Raw genomic sequence first — 14,379 nt, 5'->3', positions numbered from 1 at the left:
GTGTGGTCTTCATTCTGAGGTGTCCCACCTTCCAATTCTGGTGTTCCCTCCCCCATTTCATCTTGTCCACATCTTGTCTCTGGGCAACTTGTCTGCTATCTGCTCAAGTCTCTGGAAGATACTACTCTGTAGGATGAAGCAACCCATGTCTTTAAACTGAAGTGCTTTCAGATGTGTGAATATTTTTAATTGTTGAATTTGGTGGGGGTAGGAGGTAAGGCTAAGGTTTAAAAATCACATTATGGGGGCACCTGGGTGGCTCAGTCGTTAAGCGTCTGCCTTCAGCTCAGGTCATGATCCCAGGGTCCTGGGATCAAGCCCCGCCTCGGGCTCCCTGCTCAGCAAGAAACCTGCTTCTTCCTCTCCCACTCACCCTGCTTGTGTTCCCTCTTTCTCTGTCTCTTTGTCAAATAAATAAAAATAAAATCTTTTTTAAAAAAATCACATTATGATGAGTTCCTAGAAGGTTTTCAACTTTAAAAAAATATATTTTGAAGATAGAAAGTGCCTGCATCCTCAGTTTACAAGTGAGAAATGACAGGATATGGACCACCGCTTAACTAAGGTTATAGAAATGACACTGTGACAGAAACATAAGGGTAAGTCAGAGAACATCTGGCAATTAAAAACAAAATGACAATGGCCCTCTTCCCTTGCCCAAATTTCTAAGTCATAACTTTAAGAATAAATCAGAGCATAGGGGCGCCTGGGTGGGCTCAGTCAGTTAAGTGTCTAACTCTTGATTTCAGCTCAGGTCATGATCTCAGGGTCCCAAGATTGAGCGCCACATCGGGCTTTGTGCTGCACGTGGAACCTGCTTGAGATTCTTTCTCTCCCTCTCCCCCCTCCTTCCCCTCCCGTGCTCGCTTGCTCTCTCTCTCTCTCTCAAAAAAAAAAGAATAAATCAGCATGATATATTGGAAAGTAAAGGCAAAGCAAACTAAAAAATACTGCTGTCAGCATGATCCCATTTTGATCTGAAGAAAATTTATATATAAATACAAACCATCAGGGCGCCTGGGTGGCTCAGTCGTTAAGCGTCTGCCTTCGGGCTTGGGTCACGATCCGAGGGTCCTGGGATCAAGCCCCGCATCAGGCTCCCTGCTCAGCAGGAGGCCTGTTTCTCCCTCTCCCACTCCCCCTGCTGTGTTCCCTCTCTCCCTGTGTCTCTCTCTGTCAAATAAATGCAGTCTTTCAAAAGAAAAATACAAACCATCAGGAAGCATACAATTCAAAAATATTGGATGTTGGGATTGTGTTTTGGGTTTTTTATTTTTTCCTAATTATATTTCCTCGTTTTCTTTTATAATGAGTGTACATTGCTTTTGTAATAAGAAACACATTGTTAACTAAAAAAAAGTGATAGCAGAAGTGTAGAAATAATTCTGAATATAATCAGAAGAGTAATGGAATTGGTGTTGAAGAAAGTAGTTTAATAGAGAAATGTCAGATTATCTGTCATATCTGTATTACTTTAGTTTCTAGCATTTTATATTTCATTGTTTTTATGTTTGCCTTATGTTTCCTTTGCATGACTTTATGTACTTTTTAAAGAGGGCTTGGTGACTGAGTGCATTTATAATAAGGTTGTAACAAGTATTTTTGATGGGTTTGGAGAAATACTTTTATGAGGAAACATGAAACTGTGTGCATGTAGATGCTGCCTGTGTTTGGCTGCTTCTCTACTCGAGGGCTTGGTGTTTTCTCTCAGTAAGTGAGGTAATTGTAAAAGAGAGTTGTATGAGACTAACTGAATCCCTGAACTTATTTTTCTCAGGGAGGTGGTTAGGGAAATTGTTTCTATTTAAACTGTATATAAAACAAACAAAATGTGTTCTTTATTCCCAGGTTAGAGATGATTTTTGCCAAATTTGATGAAGTGCAAAATTCAGGTGGTATGATTTTGAGTGTCTGCAAAGGTAAGAATAATTAAGTTATTCCAGTTCTCAAACATTTCTAAGATTATTTAGCAACGTTTTAGGTACTAAAACATGTTTTAAAGCCAACTATTTTATCACTGATTCAGCAGATTTGATTTCGTGGCTTGAAGCTTAGGGTAAAATAACAAAGTTTACATACTGCTAATTATTACCTATTCTCTGACTCTTTCAGAGTAACTGAAAATTTAATTTTGGGTCAACTGCGAAAACTGATACTATTTTTTTGCCTTATTTTTTGTAGCTTCTGGGTTGAAGATATGTTGACCCTCTTGCCTTCCATGTTTCATGCATAAAATGTGTTTTTTATTCCGAAAGTAATTGTTTTACTTAGTTGTTTTAGTAAAAGTTTTGGGGTTGATGGGCTTTATTACACCTATGTGTAGACTCTCAGTGATGATACTGGTGAAGAGACCTAGAAGTAGAAACTTCACCAGCATGATCATCTTTGGCTTCTCAGTTGGAATTCAAGGAGGTTTCGGGTAAATTCTGGCACTCACTCAAGTTTTGTGGTTGCTCTTCTTTTTGTAAGATTGCTAGATTGTGTTTGGTTTTAGTGGGTGGCATTTACCTAGACTTTAGTTTTTATCCATGTATGTGAAGAATATATTCTATTTCCAAAGATAGCATAGGTGGTTTTTCCACCTAGGAAAGGAGGTTCCTATTAAAGAGAGTAGGGTGGGAAGGTGCCTGGGTGGTTCAGTCTGTTAGGCGTCAGCCTCTTGGTTTTGGCTCAGGTCATGATCTCAGGGTCCTGCACTCAACCGAGAGTCTCCTTCCCCTCTCCTCTCCCTCTGCTTCTCCCCATGCGCGCACATGCACGGGCTTTCTCTCTCTCTAAAATAAATAAATAAATCTTTAAAAATAAAGAGAGTGTGGTTAGCTTAGTAACGTAATTGATGTTGGGGGGAAGATTGGTGTGTGAGTTGTATAGTCAAATAATGGAAAAACTAGTTACTAATATAATTTAGTTCTTTTTCTCTGGATTAAACCAAGACTGAGCCTTGCTGTGTTGCAGGAAGGCAGATGGAGTGAGAGTTTAGTGTTAAAAAGATTGTGTCTGCCCTAATCTAAACTTAGTTCCAGAAGTATCAGTTGACTTCAGCACTACCAGTCCTCACCCTGATTGCCAGGTTTTCTCACTCTTCTCTGAATAGAAGGTGTTTTAAGTACTTTATCCTTATTTTTCCAGCAGTTACTTTATTTCCATAGAAACCAGAAACAGCAGGAAGATGGATAGTTGTTAAAATTACTTGGATTGAGACTGCTGTGTTTTCTTACCATTTATAGTGCCTTCTCATTTGTGTATTCCAGACTATGTAGTTATAACTCTTAAGAGAAAAGTATAATGCATATTATAAATTTAAGATATTGATTATTTGGATACAGTTTATTTTGAAAGTGCTGTCTTTCTTGTATTTTGTGAGGTTATTTCTGTTCCTTCAAAATAGAAGATTTTATATTCCCTATTCTCTTAGCTCCCTTTTTCTTTCTCTCTTTTTTTCTCTTGTTTCTTTTTCTCTTGTTTCTCTCTCTATAAATGGAGGTTTGGGGTCAGTATCTGGCATTTCTTTCTCTTGGAGGGAGTCCTCAGAGATTTTTTTGTATTGGAGATTATGATCTGAATATTCAAATGTGGTCACATGTGAATGTTAAAGTCTAAGAGGTTATACAGTGGGGTGTAGAAGTAGGTCAGGATGTTTTGATGACAATATTATGCTGTCATTGAAAAAAATACTTTAATGAATTCATTAATAAGGGAAGAGACTATAAGAGGAAAGGCTGTTTATCACTTTGGCAAGTAAGTCCCAGGGCCCACGTTTCTCCTCTCGCTTGTCTGTATTCTCTCTCTGTAATGTAATCCAACCCAAAGGCTTTAAGTGATAACTATTTGTTGTTGACTCCTAAATGTGTGGTCTGGTCCTCATTCATCTCTCTTATGTTCTAGATTTAGTAGCCTGTGGCCTCGATGACATTTGCATTGGAGTGCCTAATAGGATCTTAGGCTTAACATGTCCAGAAGTGGAAAGCCTGTTGTTGTCTCTTCCTTCCCCTCAAATTTGTTGTTCCCCAGTTTACCCATTTCAATCAGTGCCACCACCATCAGCTCAGGCTAGAAACCTGAATTGATCCCCCAGTCTGTCTACCTTTGGAATCCTAATATATCTAAAATTTGTTCATTTTTTTCCTATCTCCACTGCTAAAACCCCACTGTAAGCCTTCAGCTTTTACCTGGATTATTGCAATAGATTTCTATTTCATGTCTGCCCTCTAGAATCTATTTTCTACCCAGAAGTGAGAATGATCTTAAAATGTAAATTAGATCATGTCACAACAGGAAGAAGACAAAGTTTCTACGTCAGGGAGCCTACATTCTAGTGAGGGAGATAGATCGTAAACAAGCAAGTAAGCAAATAAGCAAATGAATATCTAGAGTGATTAAAGTTGGTAATGGAAGAAATACAACTACTTTTTATTTAAGGAATTTAATGAAATTAATTTAAATTCTTCCTAAAATCCTTGCAGCTAAGTGAAAACCATTAAATGAAAAAATTATTTCCACTAACATTATAGTATGTGTCATCCCAACCCAGGACAATGAATAATTTTTTAATAATTTTTATAGGTAGAGAAATCTATTAATTGAACATTGAAAATGAATTTTTGTAAGTAATAATTTGAAGGCAAAAAGTTTGTACCCAAAGTAATACTCTTTTTTTAATTTCTGTATTTTTTCCCTACAAAATTTTCAGCCCTTATTGGCTTATTATAATTGTGCACTCAACCTAAAACTTAAAAGTTATAGAACAGAAAAACAATTTAGGGCAGAATAAAGGCTGAAGATGAAAACTTGTGGAAATAGTTCATGCACATAATAGACTGAGAGCCATTGAAGATACCACCTCTTCTCTCTCTCACTTGATGTACAGTATGTGCAAAGCAAATTGTTATGAATGCACCCAAACATGGCATTCAGTTCAGATTTGTTCCATATGATATTCTACAAACTGTTATGGTAAATAAAATTTTTTAGTGTGTCTGTGCCTGAAGCCATAATAATGAAACATCAAACTTTTTATAATATATTGATTTAAAATGGTTTAGGATGAAAAAAGTCATTTTAGTAAACACAAAAACAAACCCAGGTTATAAAGGTGGTATAACCTGATTATAAGAGTTATTTTTTTCTCTTTAGTCTACCTCTTCTCCCCTTATGCATATCTCGGTGCACAGTCTTACATCTCATGCTTTCGTCTCTGGTTTCTTTCATAACTGCCATATCTATACTCTTGATTTAAGTTTTGGTTGAATTCTTTGACTTGATTTTCTAGCAAATTAGTTCATCACACTCAAGACGCAAAGTAAATTACATCATCAGAGATTTGAGCATAGCATTTAGTTTAGGAAAGGGAGAAATGCATATTTTTTTGTCTTGAAGGTTTTTCAAGCCAGACTTTAATTCTCATATTACAAAGTAAGTTAGGCAGAATCCCTAAGTACAGTGGAATTAGCTCTGCTGTTAGAAGGAAACTAAGTTTAATGTTAATCAGATCAAGGCTGGAAGGAGGCATTACCAGCCCTGGAAGATGGAAAAGACAAGAGTTGCAGGCCCCCTGTGATTATGGCTGGCCCTGTTGTCATGGAGCTTTCTAGACCATCTCCTACACTGAGATGTAAACACCAACAGTGTTGGTGGCTGTGACTGCAAGTCTTTTTCTCTTTGCCTGTGAAAATACTATGCATAATTCTGATTTGTCTCATGTGCGTAGGACCTAATGAAGTCTTGGGGTGAAATCATTGTAAAATGTTTCCCCACTTCTCTATTTGAAACAGTTGTTAGGAAAAGATTTGCTCTAGGAGGCTGGCAATGAAACAAAGCATAGGAATTAAGCTTTGAAATTACCTTGAAACTTGGCTTAGAAGAGGCAATAAGGTAACTTGCAGTCTAGTTTTTTATATGCCTGTAGCATACACATTAGTGAAAAGCAAAGCAGACCTTTTCTTAGATTGATTTTAAAACGTGTCTGTTTGTGACCATGAGCCCCAGGGCCTTCCCAGAGCTTGACAATGTGCTGATGGTTGTGCCGCTTGGATGGAGGGTGCTCCGTGCCCTGCAGCTGCGCACTGGCTAGGTTCTGTCTCCACCAGAAGCAAGCTTTGTTCCGTGTGGCTGTGCTGTCCGCACACAGAGCAGCCTTTGATGGGCTGCCTTTGACGTGATTTGTTTACGGCAGCCAGAAATGCTTCCTGCATAATGAGAGCAGTTAATCATGGAAACTGGGCTATTCCTGTTTGTGCACTTCTAGCAATCTTCTGTTGTAAATATTAAAAGGTAATGACAAAAGGATGAAAACCTTTTTAAAAAGGCACAAATCAGTTAATCCATCAGATCATGTGATTGCTACTGATTACAGGGATATCTTTAGGGAAGCAGAAAATGATTGCTGAACACATGCCTTGTGTTTTGATGATTGCATTAAAAGTCCCCCAGTGGGATGGCATTTATTGGCTCCCAGAGCTCTTCTTACATTAAATTTCAGGCAGCCAGTACAAGGAGAAGCATCATAACCTGTATATAACCACATAGGCGCAGTTAAAGAATAATCTTGATCAGGCTCTGCTAGGTTCTGCTAAATCGACGAGGATTTTCAGCAAGACCCCAGACTTTTATTTTGAAGTGGAGTAGCAGCTGTTGGCTATTGCGGTGCAGAGCTGCAGCGCGGCCTGGGTCACACAGTGCTCCGGGTGTCTGCAGGCTGCAGGCCGAGCCCAGTGGCGCAGGCAGCGAGCTGCATTTATTTGCTGTGCCGTTTGACCTCTTGGTTTGAGAAAGCTCCCTGGACCATCTGAATGGCTATGGGAGATGGTAAGTAAGATCTATTTTTCTTCTTATGCTTGTGTTATGCACTTCCTGTTAAAGTGACGATCATTTGCTGTGTAAGAAATATATTTCTCCCTAAAGAACGAAGGACACTTGTGTGTGTGTTGTATGTATGTGTGTGTGTACAGTCATGTGTGCATATATGCACATGTGTGCTTACTTGCCATTTAATATCCTTTTCTACTTGATATGTCTATACGGGATCTGGCAAATATGACAATTTACCTTGCAACCCAGGCAAGCCCTCAGTCTTTGGTAGTGGATATGAAGGGCTATTGGAAGAAACATGGAATATATGCAAAAGCTTTGAAGAAAGAATATGGAATGTGGCTCTTAAAAGAATGACAGATTTTGGCAGGAAGGTTTGGTTAGCAAGCTTGTCATCTTTCATGTTGTATATGACAACAAGTAGAATTTTGTGGTAATAAAGTATTTAAAGAAGCAAAATGGCTTGCCATAGACACTATTTTAATTAATATGCTTGTGGTTTGTCAGTGTCCCTAGTAAATAGTTTTCTAGAAAATATTGCCTTTTACAAGTCCTATATAGGGTTTAATTTTATAAAAATTGATTTTGCTAGTGTTTTATTATAATAATAATTTTTTAAATATTTCTGTAGTGCTTTTATAATGTTCCAGAACACTTTAGTATACTTAGTATACATTAACTCCTTAGGTACAAATAACTATAATAGAGTATTTTGGTGTTTCCATTGCACAGATTGGGAAACTGAGTGATAAGTCCTAGATTTAGGCACAGAGAGCAAACCAGAACCAAACCTAGAACCTCAAGTTGCATTTGGTATTGTCCTTCATAACACTTAACTACCTGAGCGTGGTTCTTTTTTCATTATTAAAGCTTTTGTTAATATGCTTAGAGATATATTTTATAATATCAGTGCTAGAGATGTGTATGAAGGGGACCTTAAAGTTCCTGAAAAATATTATGTGTATTTTTCACTAGGTTCTTAAGACTGGTCTGTATCTGGAAGTTTTAAGTCTAACAGTTTTATCCTTCCTTATGACGATACAGTGACTTCTCTCTCAGGAGTTTGTCCCCTTAGGACTGTGAGGAATGGGATGCAAATGTACCAAAGTGATGATGTTGGTAAATAGTCATTTAAACTGTTATGTACATGTTAATAGAAATATGATAGTATATTTTGTTTTGGTATTGTAATGGTTTATTCCAAGAATATACGTAACTGTTCTATATGTCCTTTTGGAAATAATTTTAACTACTAATTTTTAAGACAAAATCCATCAAAATTAGCAAATTAAGTTCTCATATACTTAAGAGCATTGCCAAGTTTATACATTTATTTATGTTTTAAATTTATGTTTTAAATGTAGTTTACAGGTGACTCTAAATGTTGCATTTGATTGGGAGCCATATCCAGATTTTCTTCTTTCTTAAACGTAGATTTGATGATTATTAGTGTATATTTAATTTTCTTTTTTCAAGCAATACATAAATACATTCAGACTACTTAGGAATGTACTAATTTTAAAAAATCAAAGTAATAGCCTTCTGTGAAGTTCAGAAGGTAACCTTACTGCTCATTCTGTTCTTCAAAATGGAAATACTTTTGTTGTATTTTATTGATAATTATAGTAATACACTTTTATTTAAAAATAGGAAATCTAGCAGGGGCACCTGGTTGACTCAGTCGGTAAAGCATGAGACTCCTGATCTTGGGGTTGTGAGTTCCAGCCCCATGTTGGGCACAGAGTTTACTTTAAAAAAATTAATTGAAAAAATAAAAATAGGTTATCTAAATAGTAAAGATACATAGTAACAGGTCATCCTGCGATTTGTAGTTTTTAACAGTTTCATATATACTTCTGTATATTAGTCTTTCTCACATGTAGTACACATATACTAGTATCAGGTGTACATGTGTAACAAATGGATTATAAAACAAAACAAAACAAATGGGTTTTGTTATTCCTAACCTGTGTTGTTTCTTATTCTTTGATTTTAATTAACAGAAATATCTTCTTTTCAAAATTCAAACAATGCAGATAAATTTCCCTCTGAACCACCTTCAAGCCCAGATATAAACAGAGGTGAACACTTTTATTAGTGTGGTGTCTGTCTTTGCATACCTTTTGCTGTCCCTTACATGCATATTAAGTATCACAATAAAGGTTTTTTTATTGTGTTTACATAAATAATATTGTTCTGAAAGTATTTTTGCCATTTGCTACATCTACTTGGTATGGCATAGAGTTTTTCTTTCTTTTTTTTTTTAATGTCCTCATGTGTAACCGTCTTGTTTGAACTGTTGAATAACATTCCATAGTATGGATGTATCATAACCATTTCTTCTGTAGAATTTTAGGTTGTTTAATCACATACAATTTTCTAAATGATTCTGAAACACTTTCTACAAATAATGTGTGTGTGTGTGTGTATACACACACGTATATGTTTCTTAAAATACTCTAGAGGTAGAATTTCTGTATCTAAGTTTTTATTCATTTCAAATTGTGTTAGTTGTAGCTAATTTCCTCCAAAAGAGGCTTTACCACTTATATTCCCACCATCAGTGCCTGTTAACCCTGCATTCTTTTCAGTCCTCGCTATTATTATTTTTATTATTTATTTATTATTATTATTATAAATTTGCCTGTCAAATGGGTGAAAAATATCTCACCCTTTTAAAAACATCTCTGCTGTCCAATAAAGTTGATCATCTTCAAATGTTTGGTTATTTGTATTTCCTTTTCTATTTGTATTTCTTGTATCTCCTTTTCTTTATTCTTACCCAGGAATATAAAACCAAGTAGTCAGATGGTTGTGAAGTAGCTCTGGGCAGTCAAATCAGAGTTAAAAACCTGTAGGATTATTATGTGGCACTGAGCCCTGCAATCTGCCTCAAAAGCTCATGAGAGGAATTTGGCCTTTTGTTGTTATGCTGCAGAGTGGCTGGAAAGAAGTAAGGTTTTGTTGCAAATAGATTGTTTCTACTCTTGTAACATTTCAACACAGTCTATTCTTCTAAACATGAATCTTAAAAAAACATATAAGTGATGATATAACCTTGACTTTCCAAAGGGAAACCTAGATCACTCCTGATTTGGAGTGGTCATATCACTACTGATTTGGTGGGAAGGGAACAATAGCAAGAAATTAGTGCTGAGTAGATACCTCCTCTTCTGTACCCTCGAATATTCTATGTGCTATGCTAGAATTGGGTTAACACAAATCACTGAAAGAAGGCAACCCTTTAACTTAGGGGCAAAAAGGCCAAACTTCTTTTCTGGAAGCAGTGATAATGGGGAAAACAAACAGTCTGTAGGAAGAAAAAGTAAATTACAAGGGACAAAAGATTGGGCATTCAGCAATATAGGTGGTAGTAGTGGGCGCTAAGATAAAAAATCTTGAAAGACTCCGTTTACCCATTTGGGTGCAAGGTCTTTGGCACCAGTAGCAACATATCCTCCAACATAAAGTTGTTAATGAACCTGAGTCTTCAAGAAATGGTTTACATTTTTTTTTGTACATGTAGAATGTATAGTTGTTGTTCTTGACAGCTATTATGACCAAGTATAGTTGTCATGAAAATTTACCCAAAATGACTAGTTTTTGTGAAGGTTCTAAATAAACCTTATTGGGGTGCCTGGGTGGCTCAATCCCTTAAGCATCTGCCTTTGGCTCAGGTCATGATCTCAGGGTCCTGGGATTGAACCCCACAGCAGACTCCATGCACAGTGGGGAGTCTTCTCCTCCCTCCCCCTTTGCCCTTCCCCCCGCTTGTGTTTTCACTCGCTCTTTCTGTCTCAAATGAATAAATAAAAAATATTTTAATAAATAGATAAATAAACATTATTATGAGCATCATTTATTATTTACTTTGATATTATGGCTATTGTGAAATATGTTGTTTTTAATTTTATTAATACCAAGTAATGGTTTAAATTGTGTCTGCCCCTTCATTGAACTATCAAAGGTCTTAAATTTTTAATGGGCTCCTTTAAAGAAAAGAATAAAAGTCTTCAAGTAGGTTTTTAACTAGTGAGTTAATAACTACCTAGAAATTCTAAGAGACTTTATGAAATTTCTTGGTCTCTTTTAAACTTTATATGAGATGGACTTTTTTTTAAAAATAGAATTGTTAACAATTTAAGATTAACTGTGCTGCTGAAAACACAGCATCTTTATGTGAATATTAAAATTTGGCCATTTTATTTTGAAGAACTTGGATTTTTAATTTCTAGTCATTTTACTGAACTTTTTTGTTTTAGTTTAAATTGAATACATTTTAAATGTTTGCTATTTGATTATTTTACTTCTGAAGGCTTGTGATTTTTCTTTAGCTCTGAGAAATCTTCTTTTATTTTTTTTGATAAGTTTCTCCCCTTCATTAGCTTTAGGCTCATTATGGAGTTGTTACCAGTCAGATATTGAACCTCGTATGTTGATTCACTATCCATTATGTTTTGTCTCTTCACCTAAGTTTTATGTCTTTCTCTTTTCCCTTATATTCTAGGGGATCTCCTTAACTTTCTCATCTAATCCTTCCATTAAATTTTAATTTTAGCAAATAAAAGTTTATATGATTATAAGAACTTTTTTTTCCCTTTTCTGGTGGTCCCATTTTTACAGAAGTGCGCGTGCGTGCACTCACATGCATACTTATATATAAAATATCGAGCTTTCTGAGTTGGGGGTGGGAAGAGTTTAATGATGAAATCATTTCATGGGTTTTCAGTGATTCCTTGCAAATCATTCCTGTACTTGTTGGCTTAGAGTGTCACTTCTCCGTCATTCTGTGAGGTAGATCGGTCCTCACTGTTGTTTCAGTCTGCTTCTGAGAATCTGAGTTGCAGCTTTCTGTGGTTCTATTCTTCAAAAGCTTTCTGTCCTCTTAATTTGCATTTTATGAGAATTTGTTACTATCTTTTGGGTGCTGATTTCACATACTTTGCCCTGCCTCATTTTCTGTGGTCTTACGATGTGCTTATAATTTTATTGGGGTTCCATTACAGGGTTTTTTAAGCAAGAGAGCAAAGTGATTCAAATTATCATAGTTCTTTTAAGGAAGAATTTCAAACATACCCACAAATAAAGAATATTGTGACAAACCTCCATTACTACCTACTCTCCGGCTTCAAGAAATTATCAGTACATAGCCAATCTTTATTCATCTGTATCCCTGCCTATCTTCCCCAGCCCTGCCTATCATGCTGGACCAGGGTATGGATGTGTAGACACACGTGCACATGCACTCACACACGTAAAGTAAAACATCTTTTTAAAAAGGCAATTAGAGAACTTTTTGAAAGACAGTAGGGGGCGCCTGGGTGGCTCAGTTGTTAATCGTCTGCCTCCGGCTCAGGTCATGATCCTAGGGTCCTGGGATTGAGCCCCGCATTGGGCTCCCTGTTCCATGGGAAGCCTGCTTCTCCCTCTCCCTCTCCCCCTGTTTGTGTTCCTGCTCTCACTGTCTCTCTCTGTCAAATAAATAAATAAAATCTTTAAAAAAATAAAGTAAAAGACAGTAGAAGTTTGTTTGTTACCAGGAAATATTTTATTGACAACCAGTTTTCACACCTAAAAAATTAACCCTTAGTATCAAATATTCAGTGTTCAGATTTACTCAGTTGTTTCCTAAATACCTTTTTACAGATTGAATTTTAATTCAAACAAGGTTCACCATTTTAATTGGTTGATATATCGCTTAATGCTCTATTCATCTGCAGCAGTTTTCTCTCTTTTTCTCCTCTTGCCACTTATTTGTTGAAGAAAAATATATCTATCAGGTAAAGTTTTCCCACATGCTAGATTTTGATGATTACATTGCCATGGTGATTTTATGTTTTTGTTTTAAAGGTTTTTATATCCCCTTTATTTCCTGAAAATTAAAAATTCTAATGGCTTGATCAGAATCAGGTCTAATTTTTTGTTTCTGTTTCTTCGGCGGTTTTTGGTACACATTTTTATAGGTGGTATTCATTTTTATCAGAAGCCATGCAGTGCCTGATTGTCCTTTTTTTGTATATTATTATTGAACATTGGGTTCAGGTGTTGTCATCCTGATCTATTCTTTATGAAGTTCCCCCATCAGCCTTTAATTTAACAGTTTTAGCAGCCACTGGTCCAAATTACATTTTTAGATGATCTCATTGTCTACTTTGGGGTTTGGAAGGTCGAGAAAGGAAGCAGGGAGACCAGTTAAGAAGTTGTTATAGCGGGGCACCTGGGTGGCTCAGTCATTAGGTGTCTGCCTTCGGCTCAGTTCGTGAGCCCAGGGTCCTGGGATCGAGCCCCGCATCGGGCTCACTGCTCCGCGAGAAGCCCGCTTCTCCCTCTCACACTCTCCCTGCTTGTGTTCTCTGTCTCGCTGTGTCTCTCTCTCTATCAAATAAATAAATAAAAATCTTAAAAAAAATAAAGTTGTTGGAACAATATAGAAAGAGAAGATAGTGGTCTGGTCTTAGATTAGGAATGGCACCAGAAGTAAAGAGAAATTAGGTGGATTTGAGATATAATTTGGAGTTATGTACAACAAGAATTATTAATACATGATCCGTGTGGGGCAGAGAACTTGGAATGTGGCTCCTATATCATGAGCTTGAGTAGCTAGATAGATGGTGATGTCATTTACTGGGATAGAGGTAGATTTAGGGAGAACAGAGAACAGGTTTGAAGATGGTGTTCGTGTTAGGTTACATATGTCAGATTAGAGATACCTTTGAGATATCTATGGGGGAGAAGTTTAGTAGGGCAGTTGAATATTTACGTCTGGAAATAGGCTAGAGACAAACATTTGAGAGTTGTCAGCATATAGATGTTTTAAACTGTTGAGAGTGGATGAAGACATTTCAAAAGTGTGTAGTCTGGCGAGAAGGAGGATATTCAACATTTAGTGATTGGATAAAGGAGAAAGAGACTGCGCTAGAGGGACCTGTGAGGTCAAAGGAAAGCCAAGGAGAGTATTCTGTTGTAAAAGCAGAATGGGGAGTGTAGGCAATTGAAACTTGAGTTTTCTGAGACACCTGTGATAACATAGCCTATAGTGATTATTGTTTTCTAATCTCAGTTACTAATTTATCTGTTACATATGACCATGGTCATTGTTAGATATGTAAGAGGGTAAAACCACTCAGGAATCCAGAGTCCTCTTACTCATTGTTTTAATTAGAATAAGGAAGGATATAGCTTCAAGAGAAAAGAGGAACTTTGGTATAAGAAGCTACTTAATATGAAACAGTATATTTGTGCATGAAAATCTATGGTGTTGTAGGTTCTTCTTTCTGAACTAGTTGATTTACTGAAGAAAAGCCACACAAAATGAATTTTTTAAATGAGATATATAAAGTTTTGGCTTTATCTTTTGCTTGGCATGTAAGAATGGAGGAGTTTTTCATCCTTTATGTGAATTCAGAAGCAGAAATTTCAGGTTTTGGAACACATGTACCCATAAAAGTGAAGTGAAAAGTTTGAATAGCCATTTGAGTATAGGGCTTTCCTTTGAAGGGAAAAAGAAAAAAGGGAAAGGATTTGATTATGGTAATATAAATTTACAGTTCATATCTGAAACCTTGGGGACCA

At 36.4% G+C, this 14,379-nt stretch overlaps 1 protein-coding gene across 36 annotated transcripts in view; it reads left to right on the top strand.

The window, feature by feature from the left end:
* The window catches only part of CLASP2 (cytoplasmic linker associated protein 2), a 177,931-nt gene that overhangs the window by 36,401 nt on the left and 127,151 nt on the right, over positions 1 to 14,379 (top strand). For 35 of the 36 annotated variants that reach the window (XM_073902391.1, XM_073902392.1, XM_073902399.1 and 32 more), the window contains one exon: positions 1,849 to 1,919. In XM_073902391.1, coding sequence (XP_073758492.1) covers positions 1,849 to 1,919 — 71 coding nt within the window. Of the gene's footprint in view, positions 1 to 1,848; positions 1,920 to 6,211; positions 6,805 to 14,379 lie in introns of those variants that run through there. The other variant, XM_073902571.1, reaches the window with a different exon arrangement.

Source organism: Callorhinus ursinus, unplaced genomic scaffold (genome assembly GCF_003265705.2).
Source record: "Callorhinus ursinus isolate GAN/ISIS: 27379988/994484 unplaced genomic scaffold, GSC_fseal_2.0 scaffold1, whole genome shotgun sequence".
NCBI lineage: Eukaryota > Metazoa > Chordata > Mammalia > Carnivora > Otariidae > Callorhinus > Callorhinus ursinus.
The sequence above is the reverse complement of the archived record's forward strand: the minus strand, read 5'-3'. Positions and strand labels throughout refer to the sequence as shown.